Source organism: Melanerpes formicivorus, unplaced genomic scaffold, assembly GCF_026170545.1.
Source record: "Melanerpes formicivorus ecotype bairdi unplaced genomic scaffold, bMelFor1.0.p_v2 SCAF_21, whole genome shotgun sequence".
NCBI classification, from domain to species: domain Eukaryota; kingdom Metazoa; phylum Chordata; class Aves; order Piciformes; family Picidae; genus Melanerpes; species Melanerpes formicivorus.
This window is the reverse complement of record NW_027142373.1, coordinates 7,325,299-7,341,704: the sequence shown is the minus strand read 5'-3', so window position 1 is coordinate 7,341,704 and position 16,406 is coordinate 7,325,299. Positions and strand designations below refer to the sequence as shown.

Sequence of the window (16,406 nt, the reverse complement as noted above, 5' to 3'; positions counted from 1 at the left end):
TGCCGGAGAGGCCCCGTGGCCAGGGAGGAAGCAGTTAAGCTCTGACCCTCCGCAGAGAGGGAACCGGCCAGAAACACGTGCGAACCGGAAAGCAAAAAAAAAAATATCCCCCGGAGAGGGTGACTTACCTGTTGGAGGTAGAGGAAGGCTGGAGGACAGGGGAGAGAGTGAGGAAGCATGCCTGAGTTGGAGACAAGGAGGCAGCCCGAGTTAGCCATGGAGCACAGCATGTGTCGACAGGTAGCCTTGAAGCTGCTGGCGGGTCCGTCCTCTTCCGTACACCGCTATCCTCGTCTTCCCGGCTCGCCCCTCGGGCTCTCCCCTCCTCGGCCGTCCCTCCCGACCCCTCGGCGCTAGTTAGGAGGGGTCATCTGCGGCAGGCCGGCTGCGCCCCAGGAGCAGCGCTCGCCCCTTCACTTCGGTGCCATTAGACACTGGCACTGAGCGCACGGTCTGCAAAGGGTGTGTGTGAGCCAGAGCGGGAGCGGGGAGAGAGAAAGGAAGGGGAGGAGGAAAGGAGAGAGGGCGAGGGAGCGAAATAAAAGGGGTGGGAGTTGGAGGAGGAGGGGGAGTCCCCTGTGCATTCAGACATCAAACAGAGCTCTGTATAAAATGAAGAGAATCCGTAATGACATGAGAACAGCTGATCCCGCACTTAACCCCTCCGCCGCCGCTCGCAGATGGCTTCCCCCCCGCCCGGCCAGCCCCTCGCAGCCCCCGGCCACACGCTGCCGCGCGGGAGAAGCAAGAAGGCAGGATGAGCCCGAGCGGGCAGAACCGTCTCCCTTCCCAGCGCTGCCTCCCAAGGGATGAAGGGTCTTACCGGGAGTTTTGGTGATGCAACACGGATGCCCCGGGAAGCCGAGCCCAGCAGCCGGCACTTGCAGCCGCGTAGCCCCCGCGATGGCAGCGCCTCTCCACCACCGCTGCCGCCACGCCGGGACTCCCCACGCACACACAGCTGGACACGTGCACACGCACCACGCTCTCGGTGGGAGACACACAGGCAGACAGGCAGAGCTGGGCAGGGAGCCATGCAGCAGACCCAGCCCCGCCTCCCCGGAGAGGCACGGACCTCCTCAACCTGCAGCCCCACGACACGCGTGGGCCCGGCTGCCACACGCTGCGACGCCGCGGGCTCGCACCACAACCGGCAGCCCACTAGCGTTCCCTGTGAGAAGAGCTGTGGCTACAGCCTCAGCACCACCTGCACACCCAGGCACCAGCGCTTGGCCGCACCATGAGCCAAGGCATAAGCCCCAGGCAGGGCCTCCTCCTGGCACTCTGTAAACTCTCCACCTGCCTGCCAGCACCCATTGGCAAAAGGGAGCCTGGCACCCAAGGGGCCCTGCCCACAGGTGCTGGCTTCCCTGTGCTCGCTGGAGTGATGGCGACACTCTGCCCTAAGCATCTCCCATCAGTGGTGGACAGAGGGCCACCCTCAGTAAGGCTCAAGAGGATTTTTGGCATTTTGGACTGGCCTGCCAGTGCTACCAGCAGCCCTGATGGATCAACACTGCACACCTCTGGCACAGCTGCCATGGCAATAGTCTATGCACCGGCGCCCACAAGTGATAGCCGGTGTGGGCACACATATGTGCTCATTCAGGTTCCTTCTTCCACCTCACGTCTCTTTCCATCATGACTCTCAGCACCCTCTGGTGCCACAGAGCTCAGTGCTGGCACAGGGGTCCCTGCCCCAGCACCCTGCACCATCGGTGCTGCATTGTGCCCAACTTCAGAGCCATGGGCGGCAAGGAGACAGCGGGTCCGGCATTGTGCTTGGGTATGAGGGAAATGAAACCTGGGCTCGGTTCAGTTTCCATCTTGGCCAAATATGATGCACAAAGGCAGGTCTGTGCCAGCAGCTGCTGCTGCTCCGTCTCTGCCGGAGCCTCCAGCACACGACCAGCCCTCTTTGGAGGCTGGGATTTTCCACAGTATCCCCAGACATAGCGACATGCTGCAGTGTCCTGGTACACTCACAGCAGTTCCTGTTTCTGCTGCAGATACTCAACAGCAGCGGCATGTGGCACGGCCGGCCCAGAGCCATCGGGCATTTGAACCTGGTGGAAACAGCCAGTTCTGAGAAAAGCCATCCTGAGGAAGTGGCATCTGTGGCCAAAGGGGTGCCAGCCTTCCCGTGGGACCCTGCTGCTGGAATAACCACGCTCCAAAGGGACCTCAAGGTGCCAAGCTGGGGAGAGGATGTCAGGGGACGGTTTCTTGTTGCCACCACCGCTGAAAGGGGTTTGGCAGCTGCATCCACTAGCAACAGCATCCTTCAGCCACTATGGGCTGCAATGAGCTTCTATGGCCCACCACACTGCTCATCCTCCAGCTCCCAAGGGACCATGACAGCTCCTGATGGGGCAGCCCAACTGGCAAAGCTTGGTGCTCAGACCCCGTGCTCCCTGCTCACACCTGGCTCCCCTCCCACAGAGACTCCTGTGGCCCCAGTGCTGCATTCCCTTACATGTTCCAGCACCCTGGGCAAGACAAGGAGTAACTTTGTGAGGGCTGAAGGATAACATGTCCTGCCATTTGGGCACCTGCGGGTAGAGGGACCCCATCAGGCACCCATATGCACAGCACCCTGCCACAGGATACCCTGGTGAAGGCGATGGGCACCTCCAAAGGCCCTGCCTCCACCGTGGCTCCAGAACTGCTCACAGGAAGAGGTGACAAGGGAAGGGCATGGCCTGACACTCTGGGATTGCAGTGCCCAACCAAGCAAACCACGTGAGGCAGGAGCCAGCTCCAGGATGAGGTAATCTGCCTGTACTCCCCCGCGCCAGAGCCTGGCTCCGGGCAGGGTGACTCAAAGGTGTTCCTGGCTGGTGGCAGTGCCAGGAGTCCTGGCACTGCCCTTAGCCAGCAGCCCACGTCGCAGGAAGGTCCGAGCTGGCAGCTCTGCCAGGAAGGATGTGCTGGGCACATCCCCCATCCCTGGCCCTGCTGGTGCAGACCCTCAGCACTGCTGGTAGCAGCAGGAACTGGCCATGTTTCCCCAGGATAAATACTCAGCAGAGGGTAAAATGGGTATGGCTCTGGGAGTGTTTGAGTCTCTTCTCTCCCTCCCCAGCCATCACCAACATCTGCCTGGCTGCAGAGACATCCCCACAGCAGCAGGAAGTCCACACAGGACAGCATCACAGCAGGGCTGTACCAGTCCCTGGCCACCACCAGCTGATTTCTCTCACCCTGCTGCTTCTAGCCACCCGGGCAGTAACACCACACCGCAACCCCCAGCTGGTGGCATTGGTAGTAGCACCAGGGCTGCGTTGGGGCAACCTCAGGATGCCCAGGCTTGAGGAGCCCCAGCCAGGGCTGCCTAGCCCCATGGAGCTGCAGCCCCAGAGGAACCCCTCCAAAACCGAAGTCTCCTGGAATGAAAGTTTATTTATCTGTTTAATTAAGATGTGTTCACCAGGCGCACAGACCCTGTTCCATCTGTCTCACTTACAGCCGTGTCCCAGTAAAATTAAACCTAATAAATATCAGACGAGGGAAAGCAAAGGGCACATGTAAGATATATGATCAAAGGCAGAAGTTGCACAGGGCTGCAGTTCTAAGCACATCTTTCTCTCTGCCCTTCGGGGATGGGTTGGCGATGCGCTCCCATGCACAGGATGGGGCTGGCTTTCCCTCAAATCAGCACTATTTTCATTTTTTATTTATTTTAAATGAACCCTTCAGGGCTCCTTGGTTTTGTTTTCTGGAAGAGGGAGAACAACATGGCACCAGGACAGGAGTCACCTCGGCCACGGGTCCAAAGACCAGCAATGCGCCGGAGCTGCAGGGCAGAGCCTGTGCTAGGAGGGCTGATGGGCACAGACCCCCGAAGGCTGAGGGAATGTGCTGAGGAAAGTGTGACACTTTGGCTGCTCCCACGGGATGAGATGTTATCAGCTATGTGTAGTGGGGAGCTGGTCTGGTGGAAGAGACCCACTGGGAGGTGCCCCCAGTGCAGTGCTGCTGCCGCCTCCCATTGCCAGGGAGGTGCCAGAACCACTGGGCGCTCAGCTCCACTTTGAGGCACGCTCCCTTCTGCCATTTGGAAACTTCACCTGACAGAAACAAGGGCTCTGAGCTCTGCCTGGCACCCTGGCCAGGTCTCTGCCTCAAATCCTGTCTCAGCATGCAGTGTTGTAGAGACTGGTGATGCAGCACAGCTGAAGCACATCCCAGGCACCCAGGTGCCAAGGGATACCAAGCGCATGCACATTGCACCAAGACCTGAGCACACATCAAACCTGCTGCCCACCAAGGGCTGCTCCAATGCCATGTCCAGAGCCCTGCCCTGCCCCCCTGCCCCCGGATGCAATGGCAGTTTGCAGCACTGCAGCCCTCACTGTGACACCGTCCCACAGCCTCTCCTGGCAGAGACAGACAAGACAGTGGCTCCTGGACCTGCTGTAGGGACACAGTGCACAGTCATGGGTGAGCTGGGTGCCCCAGTGGCTGCAAGTGTCTGGTGTTTAACAGGATGCCCAAGGCACCCTCCAGCACACTCCTGCAAGTGCAAAGTAGGTGCAGGAGCCAGCACACAGCTGCTAAGGAGAGCTGCCAAGGAAGGACGTGGGTCAGGCTCAAGCACGGTACCCACAGTGAGGACTGGGGAGGTCAGGTGCTCCCAGCTTCCACAGGGTCAGCCCAGGAGTGCAGCACCAGCAGCCTGGCAGCACCCAGAGAAAGGGGCACCCATCTAGTTCTTTCCTCCCACCCACTCCAGAATGCCCCCAAGCCATAGTATTCATTAATTAAAACCTCATTAGTAGTTAATCATAGACATAAAGCAATTAGACAAAGGCGCTGTTGGATCTGAGCTGCTGAGAAGCCAAGGGAAGGTCCCACCCCCAGCACTGGCTCAGCTGCAGGGACTGCCTCAGCACTGGGCACAGATCAGGAACATCAACAAGGGACTGACAGTGGTGACAGGTGAGAGGAGCAAGTGCCAGTGGGCTCTGCCCCACTGCAGAAGTCCCTGCCCCTCACCACACCGTTGCTGTGTCACTGTTCCCTCTACCCGAGCTCCCTCCAGGGTTCTTGTGGCCATTCTGTGCAGGAGCACCATAAGGATTTACTGGGACGCGGATGCCTCACCCAGAGAGTCAGAGGTGCCAAGGAGCAAGGGGCCATGCGGCCTGTGCAGGCTGAGTGGTGCCAGGCAGAAGTCCCCCAGCTGTAAGACCTGTCCTGGAGCACCCAGTGCCAGCGACAGCACAGAGTGCTTCCTCCTGCAGCCAGGATCACCAGCCCTGGTTGTGGTGCAGCTTCCAGCCCAGCTGGCTCAGCTCACACCATTCCAGTGCCACATGCTGCCCTGATTCCCCTTGAGCTCCCTCATCTCTGGAGATAGCTCCACAGCCACCTATAGATTCCTGGTTTCTTGCTCCACCTCCAAAAGTCAGATGTGGTTTAAACTACCTGCACTGGAATACGACTTGGTCAATATGGAGCAGCCCTGCCAGGGCACAGGGACCCTGGGGGACACAAGTAGGATGTTGGAGAGGATACCCATCTGCCTTGGATGAGCTTCCTCTGCACTCTGTTAACTTCATTTTCCCCTGTTCCTTCCTCCTCCAGCAGCTCTCAGGGGGTTCCTGGGGCCCCTGCCTGCTCTAACACTCCAAAAAAAGGTAAGAGTTTGTACTGAAACCCTCTACTTTGTGCCTTCCCAGCAGCCTTGCTGCTGCTCTGCCTCTGTCCCTGGCCACAGTGACCATGAGGTCACAGATCCCAGACAGGGGTGATGATCTCAGCACCCAGGGGTGACCTCACCATACAAGGAGGAGAATGTGACCGCCACACTGTGAATACCTGAGACAGCAGCTGTGGCATCCAGGAGGGGAGCACATGAAAGTTTAATGGGATCTAGGGAAAAACATAATTTCACTGTTGATTTCCTTGCCTGCAGTGGTGGGAGATAGGACAGGGGCCTGGAGATGCTTCAAACTCTGGCCAGAGCTACCAGCACCACACAGAGCAGGAAAGCAGCTGGGCCAGCACCTGGGCACCTCCCACTGCCCCTTGAACCATCCCTCCTCTGCCCTTTAGCCAACACAGGAAGCACAGTGGGACCATGGAACAGAGGCTGGCCTGCAGCTGTCCTGAGACGGCCAGGCAGGGCAGGTGGTAACCCCCTGTCACCCACCATGAACAGACAGCGTACAGGTAGCTCTCAACAGTCACATCTGAGCCCTGGGACTGCTGTGGGATGTGTGGCAGCCCCAGTGGGATGCAGCTTCCACCTGTGGTTGGGCAGGACAAGGAGAAGCTTCTCACCATAGCAGCAAGAGAGCCTGGCTTTGCACCTGCAGTCGGCGTGGCCCTTCCTAAAGCCCTTTCCCTTGACAAAATATTTACATGAAATGCCAATTAGGCTCCCCAGATTTAATGAGAATTAACGTGCAGGCAGCAGAACCATGGCAGAACAGATGCTGCTGAGCACCTTGAGCTCATGGGCTGGGTGGGCTGCGCCAGCACCACACCGCACTCGTCAGGGTGTACCATTCCGGTGCGGCCAGCGCCAGAGCCATGGCAGGGCCCAGCGCAGGACAGAGGCTGACGCAGGAATCATGGAGGCTGATGCAAGGGATGAGCAATTGCAGACCTGGGGACCCAACGTGCTGCATTCCCAGAGCTCCCTTTTCCCCAGGATCAGCTCTGCTGCCTAGTGAAGAGCCCCAGGAAAACGTCCCCCTCGAGCTGGTGCAACACTGCATCCCAGCCTTTGGCACCAGTGAGCGGCTGTGGCAGCAGCCCACAGGGTGCCAGTGCACGAGGCAGGATGGGATGCTTGAGGCTGTCTGGAGGGAGTCAGTACATCCCTGAGCAGGGACGAGGGCAGGGGAGTGCATGGCACTGCTGGTGTCATCACAGGGCAGTTTGGGCTGGGACACACTGGGAGCAGCAGAGAGGTGACATGGGCAGAGGGGCAGCACCGGGCAGGAAGGCTCTGGAAGCAGACACTCAATCCTCATTATAAGGCTTTTCAAACGCACAGACAGGATATTAGCGTTTAAACAGGCTCCAGGACTCCAGGGCAAACTTTAAAAATCATAATATTTATAGAGCCCTCCTTCCCCTCGCCCCACATGCTCTTTATTTCGCCTGCAATTACTGCTAATTTGAAGACGTTTTGCTCTGGCATCTCAGCGCCTGTTGTGGTGTCGATTACCGAGCCGCCCGCTGCCGCCTGCCACTGCGGCTCTCCCCGCAGTGCTCCCAACCGTGGCCACGCTCCTGCCACTCATGGAAACAGAACCCCTCCGCTTTCTCCCACGCTCCCGCCGGAGAGACGCCCACAACGCCGCCCTGCCGGCAGCACAGCCCTCGCCTGGCCTCTCTCCAAGCGGGGCTGGGGGTGCTGCTGCCCCTTGTGCCGTGCTGAGACCTGGCCGTCCCACGCTTCCTGGCTATGTGGCAGCGAGATCTTTGGGTATCCAGCACCCCGGGCAGCAAGTGCATTGCAGGGAGCAGTGCTTGGGGCTCCCATGGGGACAGGCATCCTGGCGGTGCTGCCCCATGCCCTGAACCTAGCTGGAACTCCACGAATCCATGTGACGCCTATACAGCCACAAGCGGAAACTCCAGAGCAGTTTCTGTGCTTTCACAAACTCATTAAGACTCTGGGCAGAATTAACACCCTGGCAGGAGAAGTCTTTGTGAGCTCTGATGGGCTCCTGACCGGCGGGGATCAGCAGCTGCACAGAGATCTCTCATGACAAAGCACCTTATGCCTGAAAGCTGCTTCCCTGGGAAACAATGAATTCGCATTATCCTCCTCCTCTTCCCTGTAAGCTCCTTTCTCCACATCCCCTTCACCCAGCTCTGCCCACTCTGCTGCTCGCTCTAAAATCCCAGCGAGTGCAGCTTCCTGGAGCATGGAATCCTCCACAGGCTGCTGCAGCCCCCTGCACATCACCAGCTCAGCCAGCTCTGGGGCAGGAGGGGATGGAAGGAGTTTAAGCCCCGTTTCGTGGGCTGTGATACCACAGGAACTCCTCCCCAGGATGGTGCAATGCCTGACGTTTAACTCAGTCCCTGCACCATTGGGGAGAATGTGTAGTTGCTTGGTCCTCATTAGTGTCCTCTCCACTTGCTGTCCCAGGAGAGGAGCTTGAACCCACACTCAGCATCCTAGACACAATCTAAGTGCCTGGATAGACCTCAAGACATCCCCCTTTTCCCCATCCCTGCTTAAAACCCTTACAATGGTTGAGGGAGATTTCAGCCAGTCCCTCACCAGCTACTCCCCTGATGACAGCTCTGCCAGCACAGGGAGACCCTGAGCCCCCCCGTCTGGCTGTGCTCCCCCAGCTCCAAGCTCACCAGAATCACCAATTCCCATGGGTTCCAACCTGCCTGAATGAAAACTGCAGTGCCACAGAGGGGCCTTGAGGTCCCCATGGGGATCCCAGGGGTCTCAAACACCAACTTTAAGCTTGAGATACAAGTATGGGGGCCACTCTGTCAGTGGCTCCAGATCCTAGGTTGGCACCAATGGTGGACAGACTGACCCCCAGGCAAGAGAGGCTGGCTGCTGCCCCCCACACACCTGAGTGTCCCACTGCCACCAAAGACCTGAGTTCCCTACCTGGCACAGCCTCCAGGGCAGGCTCTAGAGCCCACCACTCACCAACCTGGCACAGACAAGACAGGGTGAGGTGGGGAGGTTGCTTCCAGCCATCCTGGGCAGGTAAGGGGGCTGCTGCCTGCAGCCAGCACTGAGCTAGCAGGGACCCCTGTCTGCCTCCACAGCTGCCCCATCCCTTCCCAGTGCCAGGCCTGCTTCCAGAAACACAGCCTGTCTCCTGCCCACTGCCTATGAGTTCCTCAGTAGAGAAGGAAAAGCTTTCTGGGGGTGGTAGCTCAGCTGGGAAACGACGACAGCAAGAAATGGTCCCAACCCCAAGCAAAATCCTGGCAGAGAGGGAAAGGAAATGCCCACCCTTGCTGGTGGTACCTACCCAAAAATACATCATCATGTCGGCAGCGAGGCGCTGAGGAGCTCTGCGGGAACGACAGGAGGGTGGTGAGCTGCTCCCCGAGGCCGGCTGCGCTGGGTGCTGCTCCTCCTCGGTGGGCTCTCTCCCCTTGGGCACTTGCTGTCCAGCTCCAGCACCCAGAGCCGGAGTGGCCGTGGCCAGACGCCCTGCTCGCCTCCCTCCCTGGCGTGGTGTGGTCGCTTGCCGCGGGCCAGCGCACGCTTCAGAGCTGGCTGCCGGTGCCTGACATGCTGCTGGGGGGAGTGGGGGGGGGGAGCGGAGGGCTGACGTGGGGGCAGCCCTGGTCGGGCAGCGGTGCAGGGGCTTATTCACCCCAGGGGAAAAAGAACGACAGAGGGAGGGATAAGAATGAGATCCTCTCTGGCGTCTTTAAGAGCCAAGGGAAGGGCGAGCGTGCGATGGGGAACCAGACCCTCTCCCCAGCTGGGGTGACTGGGTGGGGGGCCAGGGCCAGGCTGGGCTGGGTGTTGGGGGGCAGCGGCAGCGGGTGTGTGCTCGGCGCAGCGTGGGCTCCCGCGCTGACACTCGGAGGAGCTGATGTCCTGCCTCAGCATTTTTCAAGCTACCCTGTCAATAAGGGAATCGGCGGCTCTCGCGGTTAACCTGCGAGGTGCCAGCCGGCTCCCGGCACCCCCCGGCTCCCTACCCCTGCTCCCACCAGGTGGGTAGGATCAGACGGGGTCCAGCAGCTCTTGGCGGGCTCAGCATCACACGCTTTGCTGGATGTGGCCAAGCTGTCGCCCAAGGTGAGTAAGAGCCAAGCTGTTGCCCGAGGTGGGGCAGAGCCAGCAGCCCCCAGTCTCTGGGTGCAGGAGTGATGAGAAGAGTCCCTGCACCAGCCCTACCACCTGGGACATAGCCACCATAATCTGCACAACATGGGCACCCAGAAGTCCCCACCAACGCCAAGGCAGCCTCTGTCTCTCAAGCACCAGCATCACACAGCAGCAGACCCATGGCACTGAGGCTGGATGGAGACCCCCTCCCATAGGGAAGAGCCATGGGATCAGCTAAGATCCCATAGAGGAGTTGGGGGGAGAGCTGGCTGCAGGGTGGGCATGGGGAGAAGCTTTGCTCTAGTGCTATCTACAGCACTCTGTGAGAAGGATCTTGTCCATGGGGCGTGAGATGGTCCTTGCCCAGGCAGTGAGCTCCCAGCCCCTCTGGCACAAGCTGCGGTGCGGGCACAGAGGCTCGGCAGCAGGGTGACTTGTCAGGCACTAAATCTCCCACCCTCCTGGGGCACTGCTCAGCAGAGGAGAGCAAGGGGACCGTGTGTGCTGAACCAGAGGCGGAAGCAAGGGAATAAATAAGAATAAGGGAAGGCACAGGAGCGAGAGGGGTGGCAGATCGGTCTCTGGGGCCCAGCTGGCTCTGACATCTCCAGCCCCGTAATCATATTCAAAGCAGAGCCAGGCTGAGGCATTTCTCCTCCAGCACAGCAATAAAAGAAAGCAACACTCTCAATAATTCAGCACCAGAAGAGAGTGATAAAGCAAAGGAGCCACCACTGCAGGCAGCTGGGGTGGGGGGCTTCCCACTCCCCCTTATGTCTTGGTGATCAAACCCCTCTCCTCTCTCTGTGCCCTGCACACACAAACCCAGCCATAGCCTGGTGCCTCACAGACTGTGGGACATCCCCCATTACTGCATGGGACATGCTCTGGGCATACGCCAGCTGCATGGAGACCTGGCACAGAGGGGCCCAACACAGCAGAATCAAATCCCTCCATCACCATGCAAGCCAAAACCTGGGGGAGGGAAGTGTCATTGGGCAGGGGGGCAGCATCCTTCCAAAGACAGAGCACTTCCCACCCCAGCTCCCTGGCCCAGTACTGTTTCACCTTCTCTAGCTCCATCATCCCCAGCCCCACATCCACACAGGCCTCTTGCCTCAAGGCACCTTTAAAAACAGCATCCTGTGACCCACAGCCACATCCCAACTCTCCCGTGCAAACCAGGCACAAGGATAGCTCAGACCCTGCTGTCATCTTCCCTTTGCTGTTGGGCACATCTCCCATGCAGACACAACCGTGTGGCCATGGCCTGAGACACTCTGAGCACCGGCAACCCACCACAGTGCCAGGGACTGGCCCAAGTGCCACCCCACATGCAGTCAGACACTAGGAGGGAGCAAAGCTCTCACTTCAGCACAGGGAACAAGTTGCAAAGATATCAGTTGAGACAAGAATACCAGCAGTGAGGGTGAGCCCTGGGTCCACCCATCCTGGTGCCCAGCCCCAGCAATCCCTCATTTCCTGCCAGCACTGCACCAGGGCTGCCATATTTTGCCAAACATTCCATCATGGATCCAGCTGAAGCTCAGACTCTTGGTCCTGCACAGAAGCAAACCACTATTGCCACAGCAGCCCTAGCACCCTGTACTCATCCTGTTAGTCCTGGCTCATTCTGCCTCTTCCACATTTCTCATGGCATCTCAGGACCTGTTTGGACCATGAACCCCTCTTAAGGGGTCACCTTAGCCCTTATCCTGCCCATGACAGAGATGAGAACAGTCCTCCCCTGAAATGCACAGTTTCAGCTCCCTGGTGCTCAGAGCCACCACCTCAGCCACCACCACCCCTGCTTCCCAACTGCTGCATGGGCACCTCTGCACCAGTGCCAGGGCATGGAAGAATAGATGCATCAGCATCCTTATCCTTAGGCCCTTGTCTGATCTTTGCTCCTCTGCTTTAATGGCTTAGACCAAGGGGGAGCACAAGCTCGTGCTTTACTCAGCAGGATGGATGTTTACTGGGACTTAGTTTCCCCAGGCTGTGATGGAACAAGAGTCTACTGCCATGACACCCAGCAACATGAGGTTACAATGGGAAGCAGCCATCCCATCTGCCCAACAAGCATGGGGCTGGCAGGGGGCACACAGTCTGGCCCGCTCTTTCCACACACGAGTCACTGGCTGCTTGAGCTGGGTCTCAACCCAGGGCACACCATGAGCTGGTGTGACAGCTCATGGCATAGGCTGCAGGACCCTGGGGGCAAACACCTCCTGCAGTGGGCAACTTCCAGGTCAGGGCCAGGACCTGGGGATGGTGCCATCCTGGCATGGGCTGGGTCCCCCCTCAAGGCTTCCTCAGGGAGGCCTTGGGAGCCACACAGAGCACAGACAGCAATGCCAGCACACACAGACAGCTCACAGACACCGTGGCCCTCAGCCCTCCTCAATCCAGACTCACATCACACACTACGCCTGTGCGGGGGCTCAGCACCCAGCAGGTGCCAGGGGCTGCTGGCACAGAGGAGTGGCAGCCTTCCTCTTGACCCTCCCCAGTGCACAGCTCTTCCAGACCCTGGAGCTGTGGGCAGAGGGTGCTGCCCTGTCCCACCCAGCCCCGCACAGCTCAGGCAGCACCCACGGCCTGCCCCTGGACATGCAGGATTGGGCATGCAGCCGGTGGGGCCCAGAAGCCGCTTGCCTGAGCCCCAGAGCAGCCCTTACCCCTCTGGCCCATCAGAACCCAACGCCTCCATACCTTTTATTCAGGCCAGTTCCTCCTAGGGTGCTCGTGCTGGGCTCTCTAAGGAAAGACAAGAAAGAGGAGGAAGAATTAAAATCAATGCTCATCATCACTAACCTGCTTACAGTCAATGCCATTTGCTCATTGACTGCCAAAACGTTTGAATCCCAGTGTGGATGTGATCTGGGAAACCCACCCTGGTTAAAAGGTGGTGGCTGAGCCCCAGTGCTGAGCAGCAGCAGCAGCACCTGCCCATCACTGTGCAGGGGGGAACAGGAGCAGGACTTCCACCTCCAGCTCTGCCAGAGCACCCCAAACCTGACCCAGCTCAAACAGACCATGAGTCCATTCCTCAGCTTCTCTGCAAGTGCAGCTCTGGCCCCACACAGCCCACAGCTCAGAGGGGTTGGGTAAGACACAGCCATCACCAAAGTGCTGGACACACAGCACCAAGCCCTCTGCCTGCCCCAGCTCACTGCACACACCCAGGGACACTCCTGCATTTCTGTGCCCTTGGCAGTGCCCATCCCTGCCCCACGCTCCTGCAAGGAGTGAGCCCTGCAGCTCACCATCCCAGCTGCCATCCCAGCTCAGGGCACTTCTTGGAGAAGATCACCAAATTTCAAAGAAAACTTCTTGAAAGCTGCACTTCAACTAATTGGCTTTTTCAATGTTGCCAACACAAACGTTCATAAATCATGTCAGACCCTCAAAAATAATGAGAGCAACTTCTACATCACGAGAGCATTCTTAAAAGAGTGAGGGCTGCTGGTGTTTGCTAACTGCTTCTTTGGGGACCTGGGGGAGTCGAGTGCCAGTGACTCAGGTAGGCAGCAACAGCTCTGCTCCTAATTGCAGAAGCTGCAATGCTCCCCTGATCCCTTGCCCCAGAAGGCAGCACCTTAAAGCATGGCAGCCCTGAGTGCACAAGTACAGCTGAAGGGACCCTGTGCCTGGGGCCAGGTGAGCAGATGCTGCTCCAAACCCACCGCCAGCTCCCTGTGAGAGCAGGGCTGATGGCTGGATCCCTGCCAGAGTGTGGTTCATAGCTGGGTCCCTGTGAGAGGGTGGCCCATGGCTAGCCCAGTGGCCAAGCCACACACAGTGGCAGCTCAGGAAGGTCGGAGCAGGTTCCCAGGCACTGCTGTTAGCAAACACAGCTCTCAGCCACGCAGCAGGATAATCAATTATGGTAATTCCTGCCTCAATGAATCAGATTCATGGAGGAGCACAGCTCATTAGGCTGGTGCTGACTTCCATTAGTGCTCTTATGATAAAAACCCTCCAGAAAGCTCTCACCCAGCCAGACGTGTTTCCAGGCTTGGGGTCTCCCCACCCTGGCCCCCCTGCACCAGGACAAAGTGAGCTGCGGGACACAGGTGCCCTAAAAAAGTTGTTTGGACACCCTGGAGTTTCCAACAGCAAGGTAACCCCCAGCACTGCCACGGGGATGGCACAGCCTCCAGCCTTGCTCCCGAGGTCTTCCTCGGCCTCAGCAAGAAGTGCTCACAGGATCCCTGGCTGGGGCAGGCAGGAGACAGTGGAGCAGGAGGGGAGAACTCCAGCCTGTGCTACACAGGGTTTGGGTGTGCTGGGAGCCCAGACAGCCTGTTTGGCAATGAATAATTGAAGGATGCTTGCTGTCCTCAGGGAGGTACAGCGATGGCTAAAATCTCATTTCCCAAACACATTTCCCAAGGAAGGCTCCTTCTGAGCAGCTCCCCACAGCACCTTGGGGCCCCAGCAGCCAGGATGTGCTGTGCTCACCCGGGGAGCTTGCTGAGCCTGGCAACAGCCCAGGCAAAAATCTCAGGTGGTCCCAATCACTGCAGGGACTGAGCTGCTCAGATGAAACCTCCCTGTCCTGTGCACACTGCAAAGCAGGAGAGGAAAAATCCTGACGGAGCATTGACTGGAGGTGTGCTAGGACCAGCTCAGGGCTCTGGGCAACTGGGATCAGCATTACTGGGGAGATCTTGGTTTTGTTGCATTTGTTCTTTCACAATGGCACAGTCAACATAGTTAGCAAAAGTAAAAGCTCTTCTGGGCCCCTCAGTTTAAGGACATTGAGACACTTGAATGTGTCCAGAGAAGGGCAATGAGGCTGGGGAGAGGCCTTGAGCACAAGCTCTATGAGGAGAGGCTGAGGGAGCTGGGGTTGTTTAGCCTGGAGAAGAGGAGGCTCAGGGGAGACCTTATTGCTCTCTACAACTACCTGAAGGGTGGCTGTAGCCAGGAGGGGGTTGGTCTCTTCTCCCAGGCAGTCAGCACCAGAACAAATATTTCTGGCCAGCTTGATCTAGTGTGGGGTGTCCCTGCCCATGGCAGGGGGGTTGGAACTAGATGATCCTTGTGGTCCCTTCCAACCCTGACTGATACTATGATCTTGCCCCTGTCCCTGCTTCTTTGGCAAAGCTCCAGGCTGGTTGGTTCTGCCTGGAGCCCCACGCTGCAGGGACCTGCAGCCAGAACAGGTGAGCCCAGCACAGGCCAGCTCACAAGTGAAACCAAAACCAGCTAAACCCCACCAGAGATCCAAAGCAGGGCATCTGCAGGGCATCTTCTGGAAGCACAACTCGTGTCACCCAACCCACCAGCTGCACAAGCCCCACAGGTAGCTGCATCCCAACAACCTCCATCCCTACTTTGCAGCCCTGGTTCAAACCCTGCAGCAGGCCCGGGCCGGCCGCTCCGCTTTGCTGGGAGACTTCTCGGTAGCTTCTCAAAGTAGAGTTTGCCACACCCCCTCCCCTTTCCTTCACCAAAAAAAACCCCACAATCCTGAATTAATTTTGCTTTTAATTAAATTCATTAGCAAAGATTATCTGGCTGAGGGGAAAAAAAAAATAAATATATAACATCCTGCCCCTCCCCCCAGCAGCCCTCTCTATTTATATCCCCTATATACATAAGCAGCAAGCGAATATTTCTTTATGGGCCATTAAAGGTTTAATGTTTAATTTATAACCACGTTCTCTGGCGGGAGGGATGGCCAGGCACAATGTCAACACTTTTAATTAAATGAGAAGGGTTTTTTTTTTTATCCTTCTTCTTCTTTCTTTCTTTCTTTCTTTCTTTCTTTCTTGTTTTTTAACCTAAGAAAGATGAAATGCCCTGTTCCTTCCCAGCAGCTCCTGGAGGCGGGTGGCAGGGGCCAGGGCACGGGGCAGGCCTGTGGGGTCGGATCCCGCGGTGCAGCTCACGGGATGTGTTTCATCGCCGTTTGCTGAGCTGGGACTGGCACGCCCCTGTCGGCCAAGAGCTGGCATCTTCTGGTGCTTGGGCAGCACTGGGAGGAGCCCTGGCTCTCACAGCAGGGCTGGGCAAGGAATCATCACCAGGACAGCTTTGGGGCTGAGTAACTGTTCAGGACAGTCCTCAAAGCAGTGGCTCCAGTCCAGAACATTCAGTCACTTCGTGGGGACAGTGATAACACATGGAGCTGCCCCTTTGGTAACCCCCTTCCAAACACCATGGCTGGCTGGCTCCTGCCTGCCCAGGTGACCCCACAGTGCCCAGCTGCAGGAAGGGTTGTGCAGGTGGAGCACACACTGCTCACCCCTTCCTGGTGATGGGCAGTGTCCTTGGCACAGTGCTGGCATGGCATGAGCCATGCTGGGCAACCTGCACCTTCTACCCACCCAGGGAGAACTGTCTCCTTTGGCAAGGGACAACTGAAGCTGCAGGGAGGGGATGACATGACCCAGGGAGCATGCTCACTCAGCACAGCCCCTACCAGTATTGCCAGACCTGACTACAGATACCAAAACATCAGCTTCAGTCGTTGCTGTGAGCCTTTCAACCCAAATTCCTGCTCCAACTTTTGCTCATGCCCTGGCACTTCCTCCTGCAGCACTTACAGCATCACAGAAGCATGGAATCATCTTGGTTGGAAAAGACCTTCAAGATCATTGAA

General features: G+C 57.9%; 1 protein-coding gene across 8 annotated transcripts in view; it reads right to left on the bottom strand.

The window, feature by feature from the left end:
• Positions 1–16,406, bottom strand: part of RBFOX3 (RNA binding fox-1 homolog 3) — a 191,852-nt gene that overhangs the window by 25,253 nt on the left and 150,193 nt on the right. For 5 of the 8 annotated variants that reach the window (XM_068151296.1, XM_068151301.1, XM_068151294.1 and 2 more), the window contains exons 3-4: positions 12,506–12,550; positions 129–453 (exon numbers count right to left, since the gene is read on the bottom strand). In XM_068151296.1, coding sequence (XP_068007397.1) covers positions 129–230 — 102 coding nt within the window. In that variant the 5' untranslated portion in view covers positions 231–453; positions 12,506–12,550. Of the gene's footprint in view, positions 1–128; positions 604–12,505; positions 12,551–16,406 lie in introns of all 8 variants that reach the window. The other 3 variants (XM_068151298.1, XM_068151300.1, XM_068151302.1) reach the window with 3 other exon arrangements.